The 18,304-nt window shown below is 37.1% G+C and overlaps 1 protein-coding gene across 4 annotated transcripts in view; it reads left to right on the top strand.

Annotated features, from left to right (window-relative positions):
* Positions 1-5,007, top strand: part of LOC123546477 (cytochrome P450 26A1-like) — a 57,625-nt gene extending 52,618 nt beyond the window's left edge. For all 4 annotated transcript variants that reach the window (XM_053550814.1, XM_053550811.1, XM_053550813.1 and 1 more), the window contains one exon: positions 2,696-5,007. In XM_053550814.1, the coding sequence (XP_053406789.1) occupies positions 2,696-3,085 (390 nt within the window). In that variant the 3' untranslated portion in view covers positions 3,086-5,007. The remainder of the gene's footprint in view (positions 1-2,695) is intronic.
* Positions 5,008-18,304: the final 13,297 nt, after the last annotated feature.

Here is an 18,304-nt window from a genome sequence, read left to right as displayed (position 1 = left end):
CTCCAGTCCCCTATTAACTTCTTGCCTATTACTACTATGCTTTTGGGAAGACATTTGATTTTCTACAAAAGCATCTTCTAGTTTACTTTATTATTTCCATATATTTTACGTAAGTGCCCACAGCTGCCATCTATTAGCTGGAGAGTTCAGGCTTTCAGAAATTATCCTGATGTTTCGAACTTTTTTATGAAAAGTTTATCTCAATAGCCTAAAGTTTCCTGGAAATAAAAAAGCATATAGATCTGTAATCTTTTTTTCCCCAGAAATATAGACAACTTTGCTTGAAAGTTTAGAACATCACCGCGATATCTACCAATCATCTCTTGCCAGTTTCAAGCATTAAAGCGAAATTTTGCGCTAACACATTTTCAGGAAAAATGCAGGCATTTCCTGGAACATTTACAATATTAACGTGATAGTTACCTAGCCATCTCGTGGCAGAAATATGTCCCCATAGTGTCATATTGACATCTGTAGCTATAAGTTCTAGTTTGTTACACATGGGTCAGAGCCGTCCAATTCCCGATTTCCCTCGGATTTCATTCATAATTTTAGCAACTACATGTACGTTATATTTTTGTATTTATTGTTTCAAATATAAACCAGAGTTTAATGACATTTTCTAGCATATTATGTTGACTGCATTGGGGCCTCCGTGGCCGAGTGGTTAAGGTCGCTGACTTCAAATCACTTGCCCCTCATCGATGTGGGTTCGAGCCTCACTCGGGACATTGAATTCTTCATGTGAGGAAGCCATCCAGCTGGCTTACGGAAGGTCGGTGGTTCTACCCAGGTGCCCGCTCGTGATGAAATAATGCACGGAGGGGCACCTGGGGTCTTCCTCCACCATTAAAACCGGAAAGTCGCCATATGACCTATCATGTGTCGGCGTGACGTTAAATCCAACAAAAAAAGAAAGAAAGAAAAATGTTGACTGCAAGGGTGGCCTTGAACTTTGAGGTATGGGTTTATGTAAATATCCCTTGCTAATTTGAAAACATAATAAAATGTGTTTTTCATGAATAATGATTAAAAGTTTTTTTATTAAGACATATGATTTCCTGTGTAATTAGCCTACCTTCTGACAGCGGTTCTTATGATACATACCGACAGTTAATTTAAAATTATGAAAGAAAATATGTAAATTTATGATAAACTAAATGACGAACGGTTTGGTGCACAGGTACTCTGCGGCTGGAAATAAAGCTGCTATGTTGACTACCCGCCGTGATTTGACCGTTATTTCTCCTATTTGAAATTCTTTACATTTTATAGTCACCAAAAAACCCACAACTTTCGAATTAAATGCTTCTTTAAAATATTACGAATTGCCGATGATTTTTAAAAAAAAATGACATTTTTAATATCACTTGAAAATTCTGGATATTTTAAAAAAGTATTTAAATCCAATGTTGTTTGTTATTTGGTGACAGTGTATGTAAAGAATTTCAAATGGGAGAAATAACATTAAATCACGGCGGCTAGTCAAAACTTTGGCTGTATTTCCAGCCGCAAGGTACCTGTGGTATTTCCAGCCGCAAGGTACTGTGCTTTGGTGACGATTGATATCTCGATTTTATACGACTTGTTACAGTTTTGACGGTATAAAATGGGTCGTTGAAATGGTCTACGGTTTCTAATCTAATATTCATGTGAAACAAAAAGACATATGGAAACTGAGAATATTATTTTCTCTTTCACAAAGAATATCTACTAAGTGACCTAGAACCGAGACAAAGTGAAGACACTGATATCGACATTTAAAATGCTACATAGTCGTCATACAACCATGTCACTTCGTTCATTGAATTAACATATCGTCCAAATTTAATAACGCTTTACAGCAATGAGAATTATTAGATAAAGACTGCAAGAATTTTAGGAAGAATTCTTGCAACAAGTTAGAATTACTGTTGTGTTGGCTTTTGCAATTTAGTGTCAGAAAATACCATTTCTGCACAAGCGAAGTTGACTGATAATTTTATTTTGCCTCATTTGACAAGATAAAAAGATTAAAAATCTCAGAAATAAAGAAAATCAAAATAAATCGTTTTGGGTGCTCGGGAAAGCAATGTCAGGAACTTTATTCAAACTATTATAAAACGTACAAAACCGAAACACTTATCTTCATGAAACCGATACTCATTTTCCAGCCATTCATCCATTAGGGAACCATTAGGGTAAATCTCTGGTAAACGAGAATGGATATGCACAGTGTTCTTGTTAATTTCATGAATACATGTACAGTATATGATTTTTGTAAAAAAATCGTGAATCCTTTTTCCGGCCTCTGAAATAAAATAACGCATTTATGTTGCCTGTTCAGTTTTAATGTGAACTTGTAAAAAACATATACATGTATGTATCATTTCTAAATTTTAGCACGATTATTTGATTTTTTTTTCAATTAGTCTTTTGTAATCACCCTTTCGCCAGCGTCGGCGTGACAAAGTTAAGATTAATTATGTACTACCAGGTCAAATGTTTTCAAACTTCCCACATGTTTTCATGTTTCGTTCCTGTTTTAGTAAAATTATACCTCTTTTTCTACTTAAAAGAAAATTTTGGTGAAGCTTTCGTATGTAAGCTGGCATTAGATGGAAGGACTTAAAATAGCCGAGCGCGCTGTCATAAGACAGCTCTTGTTATGCACATGACAGATGATTTACTATATTCTTTTGTTTTTGTTCTTCAGGGATACCTGATTCCTAAAGATTGGACAGTCATGTTTAGTATACGAGAAACACAACAACTCTCACCTGTGTTTGAGCATTCAGAGAAGTTCGATCCCGACCGCTGGGACAAAATTTTATCAACAAGGAACTCGAGCCCGGAGGGTTTCAACTACATTCCGTTTGGATTCGGAGCGCGGGGCTGTGTAGGAAAAATGTATGCCCAGCTTGTCATTAAAATATTCGTTATAGAACTCGTGCGCTCGTGTGACTGGTGTCTTAAGAACAAAAATATAGAAATGACCTACATACCCATTCCAGTGGCACGTGATCATTTGCCTGTAATTTTCTGTGCACGTGGCGAGTTCACTGCCAACAAGAGTTCCACTGACACACAGTGGAAATTAGAATGAGGGTTCCGGTGTTTACATTCATAGCATACCTGAATGCTGTATAACTTCTGCAGCCTTTTTGTATAACATTCAACAGAAGCTTGTGTAAACGGTATTCATTATAACTTGTAGCTACACGGAACAGTTCGCTACACCAGTTAATTTAAACATTTTAATAATAATAATAATAATGATTGCATGAAGTAAATACACTGAGGGACATTTCTAACCCGACACCTATATAATGCCATGTAGTTCGACTGTTTGTGAATGGATTTCGTTCAAATTTTGAATACAAATGTGTGTATAAATATTTTAACACATTAGACTTACTTCCCAATAATTTAATTCCAGTTGATAAACAAATAGGTATAAAACTAACAAATGAAAAATATCACTGTAAAATCCGAATTTACAAAATGGCATAACGCAAAATTCTAACAATGTGAAAAGTAACTGAGTCACAGAATAGTTTGTACGTCCCAGTAAAATACTTCGTGTGTCCTCCCATGGCTCTCACAACATGCACACGCCTCTGCTTCATCGGCAGTACGTAGTTCCGGGTGACCCCTGTGCGCTGGATCTTCTACCGAAGTGGATACAATACATTTATATTATAATTTATTGTGAATAGATCCATTATGTAAATATGTGAATAGATCCATTATGTAAATATTTTCAGTCAGAATATTGTTATTTAAAATTCGATTTACTTACGTGGACTTGCAACATGCCGCTCTTGGAAGTACAATTTTAATAGTTAAATTATGTTCCCTCTCTGGAATAACTAAGTGACAATATAAAATCAATATTTTTGCTTACCAACATTTCCTCGTGCAAATGTTGAAATCGTGCACGTATCTGGATCGTCGCGGTTGAAAGATTTTATGACTTCTGTACAGCTAATGTAGCCAAACAACTTTATGTATAGTTTCAAACTAATACTAGTACATTGAACCATATTCCAGAAAACAGAACTTAAAACTTGTCGGGCTGGGAATGGCCGTAAGTATGACATATTGTATGCTTTAGTTGCATTTTATACACTATGTTTAGTTTGGGATACTGCCGACATTGACAACGCTCGTATAGATCAGGGGGGTGGACGTATTTTGCATTTCGCTGCTTTTTAGGCGAGAAAAATGCTGTTTGCAGTTCAAAATGGCGTTATTTGTTTACTTTTTGACCTAACAGAGGACACATTTTGCAGTTGTAAGTGTGTTTATTATATACAAACTTTCAAACGATAACGCCCAGTCGGTGGCCATATAATTTATCTTCACTCGGCTTTTGGACTTACATGTTTATCGTTATTTGTTAAAAAGTTATAGATGGTACAGTGCCAGTTTATAGTGACGAAAAAATCGTAGCCGTGCATGAAAATGTAATTCCTGTACAAAACGAACTCTTTACGGGATATTTATTGATTTGTACATATATATAAATTTATACTCTAATTTAAGATTTTTATCTGCTACTTCTAAAACCTTCCATTGCAAAAATATAAATATAAAGTATAAAGTTATATATATGCACAAATCAATAATGTTCAAATGTCCAAAACATATAATCATTTTTTTTTCAAAGTCATCGTCCTCTAATTTGAATTGCTACCAAATCTATAGGTGACCGATTTATTTATAATAAAGTATTTTTCGGCGACGCCGTCTAAATTCGTTTTCGTTTTCCTATGCCACGTGATTTCAGTTTGCCAGTCAAACTACTTGATAACGCATTATAGATAATTTATCAAAACGGAAGATTTATGCAACACTCTGCCTGATTGGAAGAGAGTGTCAATTTCTTTCACTCTGTTGACTGTGCTACGCTGAGTGAAATGTAGACAAAGCGTTTATCCTAAACGACGCTGCTCACAGTTTTAAAGCCAACTTTGGCTCAGTATATTTAGCAAGAATATTGATATATCTCAAAATAATAAGTAAGTTTAAAGTGGCATTATGCGCATCTTACTGCACATACTGTGTTTTTGGAGAATGTTTTCTAAAAGCTATTTTCGGTTACTGTACATTTAAACGTGTTAAATTAACGGTAATGCCGCATAAGTAATTGAAGTTGATGCTTTAGAAATAAGGTTATCGGACAAATGAAATTATAGTTCTTTTTCTGCAATCTTCTACGCAGTGATTTCCCTTACCTAAAGGTAGAGATTTCTATAGTTGAAGGGAAGCAACTACTGCGTGCAGTTTGACTTTTCAAAAAAAGACTGCCCCAGTCAAAATAAGAAAAGTCATATTTGGAAAGTTATTATTTCGTACTGGTAACAGGACGAGTTTGGTTTATTGGGTTAAAAGCTATAATTGTCTCCACCCTTTTTACACACACATCTATTTCAGCTGATTTTTTACTTGAAAACATGCTCATATTTCCACTTTAATAAATATGATAAAAACCTGTTCAAATACCAACATATATCAAATTAAAGAAAGAGCTGAATACGGTCTGCGTATCACATGAATAAGGGTGTGATAAGAGTCTTTTATGTAGAGAAGTGTTTTTTAAAAGATTTTCCTTGTTACAATTGTCGTCTGTATATGAAAAGGTTTCTTGCTTTTGTGACTTATTCAGTTTGCATATTAAAATGAGTACTTGTTTGCTTTGATGTATTTGTTACAAATTATTTAACTGATTTGTTATATATGAATATTTTTTTTAGTATTGTATGCAAGTATTGAACTCAGTTGAAATCTGTTTCATTATATATATGCTATATAATGACTGAATCTCATTTTACACTGAAATGAAGGTACGTTGCATACAGTTTATCTGTGTGATATAACTACGGTCAAACTTTGCTTATGCGGTCAAAATTTGCTTATGAAACAGAAATATTGAAATAATAACAATTGTATGTTTTGCTTGACCTTCACTTTTTATAGGTGTGACGTCATTGTCCAAAGATTCACGAATAGCGAATATGCATTTGTTAAAGCGGGATCAATTGGCCTATTTTAGAAATAAATAAAAATAATAAATAAAAAAATCCTTTAATTGATTTTTTCTCATGTATTCTAATCAAACTTGATTTGTAGCATCTTTATTAGGCCCGCAGCCAACTTTGTTCAGCTGGGACATTTGACCCCTTTTAGGGGCTGCTAGAGCTAAAACTAGAAATGCCTTTATACAGCGTCTCATGAACAGCTTGGTGGATCTTTGTCATACTTGGTCTGGAGCATCATTATAAGGTCCTCTTCCAAATTTATTTATATAGGAACATGGGCCCTATTAGGGACCACTATAGCTAAAAGTAGATATGCCTTTCTTCGCATTAACCACTAAAATGTAATGGATTTTTTATCAAACTCAGTGTGTAACAATATCGTAAGGTCTCCTGCTATTTTGTTACAAATGGGGATAGGGACCAATTTAGCTAAAAATATAAACACGTTTAATGACCTCTTCTCATGAACCGCTTTATGAATCTTCATCGAACTACTGCTGTAATTATTCGTCTAAGGATAAACGAAACAAAATTGTAACCCTACGAAACCATTGCGAAAAATTAAAAGAGAACCATTTAAATTGTTAAAGTGCGGTGTTTAGTTTTGCAATTTGAAAAATGTTAGATGACAGATGAATGTTGGATGAAAAATTTATAAACTTCTTTCCTTATTACAATTCGCCGACCATCATTTTTAAAGATATTTCTTGTTAACACTGTTGTTGAAGAGAAGTACGGACTTTCTTATCAAGAGTGCAGAGGGAGTGAGGAGAGTTGTATTTATATTGTCTGTAACACTACCACTACATTCATGCTGAAACAATCACTTTCTGTACTAGATATGTTTCTTCTTACATACTGGTTGGGAACCATTTTCCGGACACATTTTCATATTTCGGCTCCATTATTCCCTAAAAAAATATTTGACATAAATGAAACCCACACTGCTCAAACTTCATCTCCTTCCGCATCCGATGTAATCAGCATCGCGTTGTGACGTAAAATATGGGTTCCATGGGGCCTCAAATGGGATCACTTAAAGAAGTTATTTTCCCCGTCAGGTAAACCAGTTGCCGGACAAATATTTTGACGGTGTTTTGCTGTTAATTTGATATCAAAATAAGTAATTAAACTATTTCTACACATTTCTTTATCATTCATCTCTTCAAAATTGCACATGAAACATAACCCGACGTTCAACAGTAGCTACGAGAGCAAACCGAGATTGACTATAAAAAACTCGAATTTCGTCTAACACGAATTCTTGATAATTCCAATAGATATAGAATAAAATTAGTGCAAAAACCGACAGCCCTGCATCTTACGTAACTTTTACCATGAAATTAAAAGAAGAACATGTTATCAGCAGACAATCATTTTGTAGTTTAATTATTTCTTCCCCACTTGATACCTCGGCAAGTGTGAACTACTGCGCATGCGCAATGCTATCTTTATGCCCCGTTAAGGCCGAAAATTGTTTTATAAACGCAGGTGAGTTATCATCAAAAACCCAAAAATTATACAGCCTTATAGTTGTTTGTTGTAGACATGAAGAACAAACTTCTAAATGATCTAGATGAAACAATTACATGAATCGCAACGAAATAAAGCGGATAATACATGTGTCCGGAACTGGACCTGTCCGGAAAATGTCTCCCAACCAGTACAGTTTGCCTAACATTTTACTCATGAATACACAATATGCATAAATACAAACGATAATCTGATTGTGTGTATATATAGGCTGTGCATGGTATTACATCTGTGAAATTCTGCGATGAGTACTGCTGTACGTGGTACTGTATCTCTATAGAACGCATTCTCGCATACCAGAGGTCTACCGTGATTCCCCGGATGTTCGTCTCGGGATTTTGACGAACATCTGATGGATCAGAATGTTTAGAACGTTGCTGATAGTGGGCTGTACGTAGTACTGTGTCTCTATAGAACTTTGCTGAGAGTACTGCTGTACGTGGTATTGTGTCTCTATAGAACTTGCTGAGAGTACTGCTGTACGTGGTACTGTGTCTCTATAGAACTTTGCTAAGAGTACTGCTGTACGTGGTACTGTGTCTCTATAGAACTTTGCTAAGAGTACTGCTGTACGTGGTACTGTGTCTCTATAGAAATTTGCTAAGAGTACTGCTGTACGTGGTACTGTGTCTCTATAGAACTTTGCTAAGAGAACTGCTGTACGTGGTACTGTGTCTCTATAGAACTTTGCTAAGAGTACTGCTGTACGTGGTACTGTGTCTGTATAAAACTTTGCTAAGAGTACTGCTGTAGGTGGTACTGTGTCTGTATAAAACTTTGCTAAGAGTACGGCTGTACGTCGTACTGTGTCTCTACAGAAATTTGCTGAGAGTACTCCTGTACGTGGCACTGTGTCTATAGAACTTTGCTGAGAGTACGGCTGTACGTGGTTCTGTGTCTATAGAACTTTGCTGAGAGTACGGCTGTACGTGGTACTGTGTCTATAGAACTTTGCTGAGATTTCTGCTGTACGTGGTACTGTGTCTCTATAGAACTTTGCTGAGAGTACTGCTGTACGTGGCACTGTGTCTATAGAAATTTGCTGAGAGTACTGCTGTACGTGGCACTGTGTTTATAGAACTTTGCTGAGAGTACTGCTGTACGTGGTACTGTATCTCTGTAGAAAATTTGCTGAGAGTACCGCTGTACGTGGTACTGTGTCTATAGAAATTTGCTGTGGGTACTGCTGTAAGTGGTACTGTATCTCTATAGAACTTTGCTGAGAGTACTGCTGTACGTGGTGCTGTGTCTCTATGGAACGTTGCTGATAGTGGACTGTACGTAGTACTGTGTCTCTATAGAACTTTGCTGAGAGTACTGCTGTACGTGGTACTGTGTCTCTATAGAACTTTGCTGAGAGTACTGCTGTACGTGGTACTGTGTCTCTATAGAACTTTGCTGAGAGCACTTCTGTACGTGGTACTGTGTCTCTATAGAACTTTGCTGAGAGCACTGCTGTACGTGGTACTGTGTCTCTATAGAACTTTGCTGAGAGCACTGCTGTACGTGGTACTGTGTCTCTATAGAACTTTGCTAAGAGCACTGCTGTACGTGGTACTGTGTCTCTATAGAACTTTGCTAAGAGCACTGCTGTACGTGGTACTGTGTCTCTATAGAACTTTGCTAAGAGAACTGCTGTACGTGGTACTGTGTCTCTATAGAACTTTGCTAAGAGTACTGCTGTACGTGGTACTGTGTCTGTATAAAACTTTGCTAAGAGTACTGCTGTACGTGGTACTGTGTCTGTATAAAACTTTGCTAAGAGTACGGCTGTACGTCGTACTGTGTCTCTACAGAAATTTGCTGAGAGTACTCCTGTACGTGGCACTGTGTCTATAGAACTTTGCTGAGAGTACGGCTGTACGTGGTACTGTGTCTATAGAACTTTGCTGAGAGTACGGCTGTACGTGGTACTGTGTCTATAGAACTTTGCTGAGAGTACTGCTGTACGTGGTACTGTGTCTCTATAGAACTTTGCTGAGAGTACTGCTGTACGTGGCACTGTGTCTATAGAAATTTGCTTAGAGTACTGCTGTACGTGGCACTGTGTTTATAGAACTTTGCTGAGAGTACTGCTGTACGTGGTACTGTATCTCTGTAGAAAATTTGCTGAGAGTACCGCTGTACGTGGTACTGTGTCTATAGAAATTTGCTTAGGGTACTGCTGTAAGTGGTACTGTATCTCTATAGAACTTTGCTGAGAGTACTGCTGTACGTGGTGCTGTGTCTCTATGGAACGTTGCTGATAGTGGACTGTACGTAGTACTGTGTCTCTATAGAACTTTGCTGAAAGTACTGCTGTACGTGGTACTGTGTCTCTATAGAACTTTGCTGAGAGTACTGCTGTACGTGGTACTGTGTCTCTATAGAACTTTGCTGAGAGCACTTCTGTACGTGGTACTGTGTCTCTATAGAACTTTGCTGAGAGCACTGCTGTACGTGGTACTGTGTCTCTATAGAACTTTGCTGAGAGCACTGCTGTACGTGGTACTGTGTCTCTATAGAACTTTGCTGAGAGCACTGCTGTACGTGGTACTGTGTCTATAGAAATTTGCTAAGAGTACTGCTGTACGTGGTACTGTGTCTATAGAAATGTGCTGTGATTTACTAAGAAACATATCACACGTGTACATGCTAATGGTGTTAGTTTTGTAAATATCAGTTAACCGTTGGAACCTGTACATATTGCACATTCATCCGCCGACTTTTTGCACTGCTTTTGAGTAAGTTCACGCATTTTAGTGTTTCTATTGGTTCATCTTTTAATACCTTGACATTAAGAAACCTTTTTTTTTATAATTTATTTTTTCTCTTTTATGACATACATCATACAAACACGTTACACTTGTTTTGTACAATTCTGCAGACCTACTAAATAATAATAAAACAGAAATAATATCTTTGAGATACATAAAACAATTGCAATTATTTCCCCTTCAGTTTTGCTTATAAAATCGTTTTGTATGTCAAAAAAAGATAAATAAATGTATCCACTTTGCATGATAAGACGCTTAAATTGAGAAGAAAGTTAACACTGTATAAAATAAAAGTAGAGAAAAAAAAATATAGAGTATACCCATGTGCGCTCTTGATTACCTTTGAAATAGATTATTTCAAATATTTTTTTTTTCATTTTTTTTTTCATGTGTCTCAGTGATGTAGGTGGTAAGGATGCATATTAAAGATTCAAGAAAGCCCATTTCTTTAAATGATAATCAATTTTGTTTTGCATTATTGCTATTTCTTTTTCTAGACAAATTCTGATATTTAAATAGGATAAAAACTGATTGAATACGGGAACCTTTTGTCTATTTTTCATTTGAAAAATAAAATATTTCATCAAAAAAATCATGAAATTTATGGTATTGCTTTTTAACTCCGTTTGCACAGTGCCAAAACTTATACATTCTAGATTGAACAGGCACGATATTCCCTTTTCTGCAAGAAAGTTACTTAGTCTATTCCACAAAATTTGAACATGATAACATTCCCAAAATAGATGTTCTATACTTTCCACTTGCATGTTACAAAAATCACATAAGTTTGTTCTAGACAATTTCATTTTGTACAAGTATTTATTTGTTGGAACTATTCGCATTAAAAATTTATACTGGAAGTTTCTAATTTTTGTGTCTATCGTTGCTTTAAAAATTTGTCCGACATTAAGAAATCTACAAGTACCCAGTTTCAGGTTTTTTTTAAAGAATTAATCTTGTTACTTCTCGCATTACAACTGTCTTAATTATTTTCTGGTATGAAAGTTATTGGAAATGAAACCATTCCTGCTTCTTATTGTATCGATTTGCCAATTTCAATAACAGTAATAGTAACCACGGGATATTCATTTCTTTCAATGTCGTCTGCGTACTTTGAGTGCTGATAACTGCTTTTACATGGCGCCACAGCAAAGCAATTGTCACAGGGTGGGAAGAATGTGCAGCCAGACCGGGACTTGAACCCGGGGTCTCGGAATACCGTTCCGATGCTCTACCGACTAAGCTCATACACTTTCTCCCCGTTCTAATATTCAAGTCCTATACCGTTTTAATATTAAAGTTCTATACCGTGACATATTCCTCCGGAACGGTATTCCGAGGCCCCTCCCGGTCTGGCTGCACAATTTTCTCCCCGTTTTAATATTCAAGTTCTATACCGTGACATATTCCTCCGGAACGGTATTCCGAGGCCCCTCCCGGTCTGGCTGCACATTTTTCTCCCCGTTTTAATATTCAAGTTCTATACCGTGACATATTCCTCCGGAACGGTATTCCGAGGCCCCTCCCGGTCTGGCTGCACATTTTTCTCCCCGTTTTAATATTCAAGTTCTATACCGTGGCACAATGATCGTGCCAAAAGAATGCTTTAACAAATAATGAAATAGAGGCATCAGCTCGGACAGTCAATGACCAGATACACGTTTAACTGGTTCGTGTCAAGTCAGCCTAATCTTTACACAAAGTTACAAGCCCGTTCTGGACTCATTAGCACCAGGCCAGAAAGAAAAGGTAACTGTACTTGTTGTACACCACCCTTAGGTATACTATAAGAACCATGGTCATGAACGGGAAAATATACTAACCCATTTCAATCGTGCATTTCTCACTTAAAACGCGGAATTCAGTAAAGGAGTATAATGCATATTAAACAAGTGCTAATTTATCTGCCATTCTGTACCGGTCACGTTGCCTGGTTCTTATAGTATACCTACGGGTAGGGCATCATATGTACAGTGGCTTTTCCTTTCTGGTCCGCTGCCAGTGCTTGGATTCCATCTTGTCTTACCGTTTGGTGTTTTGATAGCATATAAATGTCTATGTACACTAGAGTTCCGCTTAAGCCAGCTGATGATGCCATTTCATTGCAACTCGTGAACATGATCAATAAAACAGAGACTGCTATTACTTTGTTTTGCCGCCTTTCTGGTTTTCAAAGAATCTTCTGATAGATTCGATATTTACTTAGTACATCTTTGACATTTACTATGCCCGAAACCTCTAGCAAGGTCTCTGAATTCAGACTTTCACTGAACTATAAATTTTAAATGTATTTATTTTCAAACATGATGGATTATAATTGTTGATGACTGCCATGTAGTGGAAAAATATTGCATGTCAGCACGCATTCTATATATAATATATATAATATACTGACTAAAGGTTAGAGTTAGGATTACGATAGTTACAAATTATATACATTAAAGATAATCGACATTCCAATCTCTTGAATCCGGTACATGTCGGAGTCTGTACTATGTTGCAAGCGCTTTTGGTTTGATTTCCGGAATAGCTGCATCAGTGTGCGTTTTGTCGGGAAGTGTTCATGAAATTCTGACTAAACTGTGTGCGTGCAAAGTGGGTACCCAGTCTTTTGACCAAATAGATTGAAATGTTTGAAAAAAAACAACTTCTAAAAGACTTCTAAAAATCTATATAAATGCAGATGAAAGGAGGTTTAACGAACTTCTCACATGGGATGAGTATAGGTATATTATTTCAAATCTCAAAGGCGAATAAACATCAGACAATGGCCTAGGAAGAGCAGGAAAGACCAGTTATCGCAAAAAGAACTCAAAAATTCAAACGGGTTCTTTGCAAAATTTTCGTCAATTCCAAATTCCCTGTTGTGCAAATACCCACTGCACCAGTTTAAAACAAAAAGTAACGTTAAACGTCACCCACAAACTGGCTAACGGGGCATTTGTCTATTGACGACAATGTATCTGTGCACACAAGAACAATACAAAATGTATTGTAAATCAATAGTGACAGGACCAGCAGATCGAGCAATTGTCGCATTTTCCATATTTGCCCGGCTAATGTCCCTCTCGGTGATTTTTTACTTTCCTTTGCTGAAAAAATATGCTGTCTGGGCGTCATTACAATTCTTGAAGTGCCCTCGGTACAGCAGTGTATCAGTGACTGCTTAGTGTACCAAGGACAGACTACCCTGCAGCTCTCAGGTCATGGATAGCCTGGGTGGAAAAGAGCGTTTCTGTTAAATGTGAATGTGTAAGCAATATGCTTAAATACTGGTTCTTCTATATTTTGTGTGGATAGTCTTAATTTTTTTCTGAATTCCCGTCTAATTACACATTGCTTATCGGGATCAAGAAAATATTTACACTTCATTTCCGAAGAGCTACTTCTTAAGACCGAGCAATGCTTATAAGATGAGATGAGATGAGATGAGATGAGATGAGATAAGTATTTAGCATCAAGTATTTGGCATTAATAAAGTTAAAGAATTTTAGGATTATCATATATCATTTTGCATTTTGCACTAAATATACAACATATATAGCATGTGGCATTTAACATAAAGTATTGGCATTTAGCTTTAAATATTTGTCATTCAGCATTTGGCTATAAACATGGTGCACAAGCCTTCCATATATCTGCTAATTACAAGTAATTTTTAGTTCATCAGAGCACAAAGTGCTCAAGGTGAGCTATTGTGACAGGTCATTGTCCGGCGTGCGTCGTGCGTCGTCCGTCAGTGCGTCGTCCGTTAACATTTGCCTTGTGAACACTCTAGAGGCCACATTTGTGACACAGTCTTTATGAAACTTGGTCAGAATGTTAGTCTTGATGATTTCTAGGTCAAATTCGAAACTGGGTCATGTTGGGTCAAAAACTAGGTCAGTAGGCTAGATCAAAAGAAAAGCTTGTGAACACACCAGAGGCCACATTTGTGAACCAATCTTTATGAAACTTGGTCAGAATGTTTGTCTTGATGATCTCTAGGTCAGGTTCGAAACTGGGTCATGTTTGGTCACAAACTAGGTCAGTAGGCCAGATCAAAAGAAAAGCTTGTGAACACTCTAGAGGCCTAATTTGTGACCCAATCTTTATAAAACTTGGTCAGAATATTTGTCTTGATGATTTCTAGGTCAAGTTTGAAACTGGGTCATGTGGGGTCAATAAATAGGTCAGTAAGCCAGATCAAAGGAAAAGCTTGTGAACACTCTAGACGCCTCATTTTTGATCCAATCATTATGAAACTTGGTCAGAATGTTAGTCTTGATGATCTCTAGGTCAAGTTTAAAACTGGGTCATGTTGGTTAATAAACTAGGTCAGTAGGCAAGATCAAAGGAAAAGCTTGTGAACACTCTAGAAGCCACATTTGTGGCCCAATCTTTATAAAACTTAGTCAGAATGTTAGTCTTGATGATTTCTAGGTGAAATTCAAATCTGTGTCATGTGGGGTAAAAAACTAGGTCGCCCGGTCAAGTCAAAGGAAAAACTTGTGAATACTTCCACAGTTGTGATTCAGTCTTTTTTGAAACTGGGTCAGAATGTTTGTCCTAATGATTTCTAGGTCAGATTTGAAACTGGATCATGTGGGATCAAAAACAAGGTCACTAGGCCAGATCAAAAGAAAATCGTGTCAACACTCAAGAGACCACAGTTCAAGTTTGAAACTAATTAGAATTAGTCAGAATGTTTGTATTGATTATCTATAGGTCAAGTTCGAATCTGGGTCATGTGGGGTCAAAAACTAGGTCACCTGGTCAAATCAAAGGAAAAGCTTGTGAACACTCTAGAGACCACAGTTGTGACCCAATCTTTATGAAATTTATGTAGAATGTTTGTCTTGATGATATCTAGGCCAAGTTTGAATCTGGGTCAGTAGGCCAGATAAAAGGAAAAGCTTGTGAACACTCTAGAGGCCACATTTGTAACTCGATCTTTATGAAACTCGGTCAGAATGTAAGTCTTGATGATTTCTAGGTCAAGTTCGAAACTGGTTCATGTTGGTTTAAAACCTAGGTCAGTAGGCAAGATTAAAGAAAAAGCTTGTGAACACTCTAGAGGCCACATTTGTAGCCCAATCTTTATGAAATTTGGTCAGAATGTTTGTCTTGATGATTTCTAGGTCAAGTTCGAATCTGGGTCATGTGGGGTCAAAAACTAGGTGACCCGTTCAATCAAAGGAAGCTTGTGAATACTTTAGAGGCCACAGTTGTGACTCAATCTTTATGAAACTTGGTCAGAATGTTTGTCTTGTTGCTCGCTAGGTTAAATTCGAAACTAGCTCATGTGGGGTAAAAAACTAGGTCAGTAGGCCAGATCAACACTGGTGAGCGATATATAGGGCCATCATGGCCCTCTTGTTATGGAATGTCGGTTGAGACATGCCAATTGCTAATTGCTAAATGCTATTTGCTAATTGTCATTTGCCAGTTGCTAACAACTATTTGCTGATTGCCACCCAAGACATGCCATTTACTAATATATTGTTGCCAGTTGCTCATTTGCCAACTGCTTATTGCTAAATACTATTTTCAATTTTCAATTTTCAGTTGCTCATCTGCTGATGACATTTTTGCTTATTGCTATTAGCTAATTACTATTTGTCATTTTCTAACGACTTTTACCAGTAACAAATTCAAGAGCATATGAACTACATGTGGCGGGATTCAAACCCGATAGTTCATTGCTCTAACCACTGAGCCAAAGAGTTCACTCCCTGACGCAGTTGTCATAGGTTGGCTTTAAATGTACATGTTATGCGTAAGCGACCGTAACACTTCCCCTCTTCAAAGGAGTCATCATTTATTTTAACATGTAAGCCATTTTGGCATAGAGAGTGTCATTTTCGGCACGAGATAAAGTTCCCCAGAAGAGCCCATATCATACGACATTTTGCCGGAAAAAAAAAGAGCACGACATTTTACGACGAAAATCCAAACTGCCTTTGGCGGGATTCGAACCCGGGTCATTCGAGTGCTAGTCCAAAGCTCTAACCACTGAGCCGACTCCTTGACGCAGTTGTTAGTGTAAAGGCTATGCATTAGCGACTTTAACAATTTGCTAATTGCTTATAGTTATTTGCTGGAAAGTATTTCTTTCACTTTTTGTTCCTGAAGTGGTCACAAACTCCAACACTGTGTTACTTCCTCTTCTCAGTACAGTAGATTGCTTGACAATACTCCTGCACAAAGGTGGATGGGGTCATTTTTCATTGCTGGGAATCACGGTCTTATCAGATCATCACAGTGGGCAAGTGTGTTCAGTTTCAGAGGGTACTGAGATACCAGCTTGCATATATAACCTTAACCAAACATTTCTAAGTCGAAAAAGGGGCATAATTTTGTAAAAAAGCAAAATAGAGTTATGGAACATGTACAGTGCAAGTCAACCCGGGTCATTCGAGTGCTAGTCCAAAGCTCTAACCACTGAGCCGACTCCTTGACGCAGTTGTTAGTGTAAAGGCTATGCATTAGCGACTTTAACAATTTGCTAATTGCTTATAGTTATTTGCTGGAAAGTATTTCTTTCACTTTTTGTTCCTGAAGTGGTCACAAACTCCAACACTGTGTTACTTCCTCTTCTCAGTACAGTAGATTGCTTGACAATACTCCTGCACAAAGGTGGATGGGGTCATTTTTCATTGCTGGGAATCACGGTCTTATCAGATCATCACAGTGGGCAAGTGTGTTCAGTTTCAGAGGGTACTGAGATACCAGCTTGCATATATAACCTTAACCAAACATTTCTAAGTCGAAAAAGGGGCATAATTTTGTAAAAAAGCAAAATAGAGTTATGGAACATGTACAGTGCAAGTCAACCCGGGTCATTCGAGTGCTAGTCCAAAGCTCTAACCACTGAGCCGACTCCTTGACGCAGTTGTTAGTGTAAAGGCTATGCATAAGCGACCTTAACTATTTGCTAATTGCTTATAGTTATTTGCTGGAAAGTATTTCTTTCATGTTTTTTCTGAAGTGATCACAAACTCCAACACTGTGTTACTTCCTCTTCTCAGTACAGTATATTGCTTGACAATACTCCTGCACAAAGGTGGATGGGGTCATTTTTCAATGCTGGGAATCACGGTCTTATCAGATCATCACAGTGGGCAAGTGTGTTCAGTTTCAGAGGGTACTGAGATACCAGCTTGCATATATAACCTTAACCAAACATTTCTAAGTCGGAAAAGGGGCATAATTTTGTAAAACAGCAAAACAGAGTTATGGAACATATGCAGTGCAAGTCAGTTTATCACAGTAAATAAGTGTGTGAAGTTTCAATCAATGCCCACGAGTGGTCACTGAGATACCAGCTTACATACAAAAACTTGTTAAACCAAATCGGGACGTGGACGCTGGCACATAGGCGGGTCCAGTAGCTCTACTTATTCCATGAATAGTTGAGCTAAAAATTATGCTTTTTCGATGTAGCAGGGCATTCATTTTTATGGACATGCAATATCAGTTATATACTAGATATAAATCAAAATATTGAAGTCAGGCCTAGCGCTACAGTCATAAATTTCAAATGGCAACAAACTTTTTATAAATTGCAACTATTGTTAACCAGTCATGCATTTCATCAATTGTAACAATTTTCTTGGGGTTCAAATCGTAGTCTAGGTTAGATATAAGCTATACCATAGCTATGGTACTTGTACTTATCAGACTTCATATTTATTTTCTGTATGAAATCACTTATACTCTAGCAAACAAAGTTCACTTTGCCTCAGACTTATCCAAGGACTGATTCACAAAACGGTGGGATCATATCATTTTACAGTCATGAAATGCATTTTACAGAAAGGTATATTTTCCATATTTTCAATTGGTTGTGTCTGTCCATCAACGTTGTACAATGTTACAGTGCAACTAGTGCTGGAAAACTGGAATTAGCTTGCTACACAGAAGTTGTTAATCAAGAAAATTTGCTAAGAAACTGGTGAAAAATAAGCGTCCTTTGTTAGATACTAGACTTAAACAAAACACAACACAAAC

The sequence above is a fragment of the Mercenaria mercenaria genome, chromosome 9 (genome assembly GCF_021730395.1).
Source record: "Mercenaria mercenaria strain notata chromosome 9, MADL_Memer_1, whole genome shotgun sequence".
In the NCBI taxonomy this organism is placed as follows: Eukaryota; Metazoa; Mollusca; class Bivalvia; order Venerida; family Veneridae; genus Mercenaria; species Mercenaria mercenaria.
The sequence above is the reverse complement of the archived record's forward strand: the minus strand, read 5'-3'. Positions and strand labels throughout refer to the sequence as shown.